The 4,176-nt window shown below is 43.1% G+C and overlaps 1 protein-coding gene across 2 annotated transcripts; it reads right to left on the reverse strand.

The window, feature by feature from the left end:
• Positions 1 to 367: 367 nt before the first annotated feature.
• LOC140778378 (protein CHLOROPLAST IMPORT APPARATUS 2-like) lies at positions 368 to 3,068 on the reverse strand. 2 transcript variants are annotated; one of them, XM_073123058.1, is made up of 3 exons: positions 1,131 to 3,068; positions 727 to 891; positions 368 to 615 (listed from the first exon to the last, which is right to left on the reverse strand). In XM_073123058.1, exons 1-3 carry the CDS (start codon positions 2,178 to 2,180, stop codon positions 556 to 558), a joined length of 1,275 nt encoding a protein of 424 aa, XP_072979159.1. In that variant the 5' UTR covers positions 2,181 to 3,068; the 3' UTR covers positions 368 to 555. The 2 variants fall into 2 exon arrangements, with proteins under 2 accessions (XP_072979159.1, XP_072979157.1); XM_073123056.1 differs by having other exon boundaries at positions 721 to 891.
• Between the last annotated feature and the right edge of the window lie 1,108 nt (positions 3,069 to 4,176).

Here is a 4,176-nt window from a genome sequence, read left to right on the forward strand (position 1 = left end):
AAATGGGGGAGCTAATATCATCAACAATTAGGGCACTACCTTCTATTGCCCTGTTCCTCAGAAAACTTTGACAGCATTGAAGCTTGCTTTTCAAATCAGATCGTAAACAGAAGAAAAGGTTAACCAGTGTAATAAGGCCTGTTTGTTAAGACCTAAGAAATAATTTGAGTCAGAATTTCCACCCTAGTTCATGTTACTTACTAGTTACTACCAAGTTCTGACCACACTCAAATACCATTTTCAATGTCAATTTTTGACAAACATGATTAACCTACTGGTCTTCCATGATGTCATAAACCTTAGAAGTTCCATTTCCAATGTACACTTGAAAAAAGATTAGTTGATGCAAAACATGAGAGAGAAAGAATTTCTAAAGCATATAATTTATTCAATTAAGATTCATTCTTTCCCCTGTACTTATTTCAAATATCAGAGCTGCCTACATGGGAGCCTCTTCAGAAGACATCTTAATCTTCAAAACTTTCCATTCCTTACATTCTACATGTCTAGAAAAAAGATTCTCAAAAAGTTCTTCAAAACCCCAAGATTAAAATTCTATTGGCTCTCTTCATCTATGGTCTCTTGGAGAAGGGATGGCCTCCTAACAAACCTGCCCTGCAAGAACACAGAATTCCGAAACTTTGTTACTAAAATGACTCTGCAATGAGAATGCAATCAAGAAAAGAAAAGAGGGGCATCAGAAGGGAGACAAAATCTTACACTTGCCTTCATCCTAGGCCGTTGGTCTGCATTCACCTTCCGAACCTGGTACCTAATCTTTTTCGAAAAGAGTCGAGTCCTCCTCTTCTCTTTGTACCTCATTACACAAGCTTCCCTCACCCCGCCTATAGCACCATTCTCTGGGGACAGATCTATATCAGCTAACTTGGCCTGCAATCAGAGCCACAATATTAGTCCATGCAAAATGGTGAGACGGAATGGCCCCTTCTCAGATAATTGTGAATTGTAAAGAGAAGAAGGTGATATCAATATACTTAACTCCAAATATTCGCTCAGGTAATTGTTGTTTAACTCTAGCTACTAGAATTGAGGTACTATGAACTAAGCTCAAGAATACTAAACTTGTATAAAATTAAGCTATTTCATCATCAGGGAATTGTGATACATACAAGAGCATCAGCTGAAGAATTCGGCGACTCAGCGCCACCAGCAAACATGGACCCGCGATCCGACCATGCTTTCAGGATGTCCTCGTGGTTCAATTTGAGGCCCAAACCAGCCTTTGTGCCCCCCTGTGGTTGTGTGGTGTTTGCAGTTGCAGGGCTCGGCAAATCCACCACCTCCTTCTTTGCTTTCTTCTTCTTTTTCTTGTCTGACGGTGGTGGCGTTGACATCTTAAGCTCTGGAAGTATGTTCTTCATGGGGACAGTCGGAGAGCTCCAGCAACAACCATCATCCCTATGCCTTAATGCCTGACGCATGACTCCTCGATATCTGAATCTGAGACCAAGTTCAAGTTTACTGCCCAATCCTAATCCAATGAGGCTCTGAATGTATGGATTGGTTATAGAATTGCACAGAAGAGAATCTTCATTGCTGGTGGTGGTAGCACTGGTGTTCATGCTGAGGTTTCCCATAATGCTATCAATGCCCACCTCTACCTCCTCGTCGAGAATGGATTCCGCATCGAAGTCATCCTCAAGAGGGCCTGGAGAGTTAGGCTCCCACATTTCATTAGTTACAGTACTTGATGCAGGTGAGCTCAACTCATTGCTCACCAAACTGGGAGACGATGAACTGATTGGTGAAGACTTGTCGAGAGAGCTTGTAGAGTTTGACTCGATTCTTAAGCAGGGTTTTTCCGGGGAAGGCTCACGAATTAGGAATGCGGCATCACTGACGACCGGTATAGGAGGGAGAAGCTCAGAGGATTCGTGGAAGGAGTCGAAAAGTATTGTGTGCTTCGACATCTTGACGAGGTTCTTGGTGGAAAAGATGTTGGGGTAGACGGTGGAGAGGAGGGCGGCGGCTTCATTGTAAGTTTGGTTGGGCCTCTTTCGAGGCGCCCGCGCCTTCTTGATGGAGATAGTGACCGGAGAATTGCTCGATTCGGAGAGAGTAGATGACGGCGAGGACGAGCGAGCTGAGGAAGAGGAGGACTTCACGATGTCCAGGTCAAAGCCGTAGGCCGGACCACCACCACTTAGACACGAAGACATCGCAAGATTAAAGAATCCAAAACAAAATCTTGCTATAGAATCTACTGAACTAGAAAGTACAGATCCTACAATTCAGAAGGATTTAGAACCATCTTATGCTTGCTAAACCCTTATCTAGATGTGGATCCTAGTAGCTACTGGGAAATGGAAAGCATGGAGTGGATCCAGGAAACTGGAAGGGTGTCCCAGAGAAGCTAAAACCCTAAACCTCAATCCCAGTAGCACCAAAAACCCAGAACCCAACTCCAAAATCCTGCAGACAGAGACAGGTGAATACCCAAATCCAAATTGTATCAGGAAAAGCTCCGAGAACGCATCAAAATCCGAACTTTGGGGGAAGACATAGAACACTAATCACCAAACTAATGATTAAACGATCTTTCTATCTCCAAGAAAGATCCAAACCACCGGTTCAAGAAAGAGGAGAACAATACATGACGACAGCTCCTCTGTCCACGAACCCAGATGGAATTCCAAAGGAAAGGTTACACGAGAGAGTGGGAAATCGACAACCCAGTGACGGGTTCTGCTTAGAAATCGGAAAGGAGAGCTAGGAATGGAACAGGGAGCGGAGCTGGTTTGAGAGAGAAAGGTGCGTACTTTTTCTCAGCATTAAGAAGGAAAGGACGGACTCAGAAGCAGGGGAATGGCGGAAAAGGGAAGAAAGTGCAAAGGGTCAACAATTACGAGACGGAAAACAAAGTAAGCGAGAGGCAGAGAGAGAGAGAGAGAGAGAGAGAGAGAGAGAGAGAGAGAGAGAGAGAGGAGAAGGGAGAGAAGGGCGAGCGTCGAGGAATTCGAGGAGGAGGAAGAAGAGAAGCGTTTTTAGGTAGAAGAGAGAACAGGGGAAGAGACAACGCTCGCTTTCATCAGCCGGGCTTTGGCCCCCCCCCCCTCCTCTCTCTCTCTCTCTCTACTTTTTGATGCCTTTCTAGAATTATTTCTTCAATGTTCTTTGACCAAATTGCCCCTATTAGTGTGCATAAATTCTTTTAATTTTTTTTCAAGAAAGCTCATTCTTTTATTTAGCTGTACCACAAGACTTCTAAAGACATACTAATTAGTTGTTTCTAAGTTTTAGGGATGCTAATGATTCAATTGTTTATGTTTCAGGAATTGTTTTAAGGATGTGTTATTCATTTTGCTGTTACCTTGATTTGAAAGCCTTGTCGTCACTTACTTAATAGGATTGCTGCCGAGCCGTTGATTTCTCCGCTTTCCATAAATCCTTCAATTCACCGTTGAGCACATTCAAAAGCTCTTGATATGCCCACTAATTTTTTATGCAGCAAAAACCAATTTGCTTCTCAGATTTGACAACCATGCGATGTTGTTAATTTGCATGATTGATTGAAATATTCAACTAATTTCGTCTAACAGTGACCTACAACCAACTAACTAAAGATGCACTGCCAAGTTATGCAATAAATTCCCCATCTCCATGCCGATCAAAATAGTACGCAGTTTTTACTTGCACGGGCAATCTGGTCATTTCAGCCATTTTAGCAAGGCTTCAATGCTTGGGATTATTCAGCCCATCATGCTGCCCCATCCTGAATCTTATGGGGGGGAGGCTTTGCTTATCCCCAGACCTGGCAACCCCTGATTGGCTCCTCTAGATTTTAGGGCCTACATGGCGTAACCTTTATGGGTCGTCAGCTTTCACGTGAATCGAGGCCAAGTTGTGGGTGGATGGATCTCTCTTGGGATCTCGGATCGAATTGGTCGTGTGCGTTTTTGCCCTATAACTTGTTGTGTGGTAAATTTGGCCTTTACGTTGTGTCGCGTAGGTTCAATCACTAGTGATGAGGAGTTTGTCACCCTCCATAATTCCCCAACTTCTTTTATTTTCCCATAAATACCTCTAACTTTAGTATCAAAAATATCTCATAATTGCTACAACAAATATTATTTTGTGAGAGAAAATAATTTTTTGGTACTGATGGAGATAGAAGAAGGAAGTAAGTTGAGCAACTGACCCCTTAACCATTTACTA

The sequence above is a fragment of the Typha angustifolia genome, chromosome 15 (assembly GCF_048772165.1).
Source record: "Typha angustifolia cultivar Huaian chromosome 15, ASM4877216v1, whole genome shotgun sequence".
In the NCBI taxonomy this organism is placed as follows: Eukaryota; Viridiplantae; Streptophyta; class Magnoliopsida; order Poales; family Typhaceae; genus Typha; species Typha angustifolia.

Excerpts from the sequence above, each read along its gene's own strand:
- LOC140778378 (XM_073123056.1), bottom strand. The coding sequence starts at position 2,180 with ATGTCTTCGTGTCTAAGTGGTGGTGGTCCGGCCTACGGCTTTGACCTG. Across the intron at positions 892-1,130 it reads ATTCTTCAGCTGATGCTCTT|GCCAAGTTAGCTGATATAGA; the intron begins GTATGTATCACA and ends CTCTGATTGCAG. Across the intron at positions 616-720 it reads GGCCTAGGATGAAGGCAAGT|GGCAGGTTTGTTAGGAGGCC; the intron begins GTAAGATTTTGT and ends GTGTTCTTGCAG.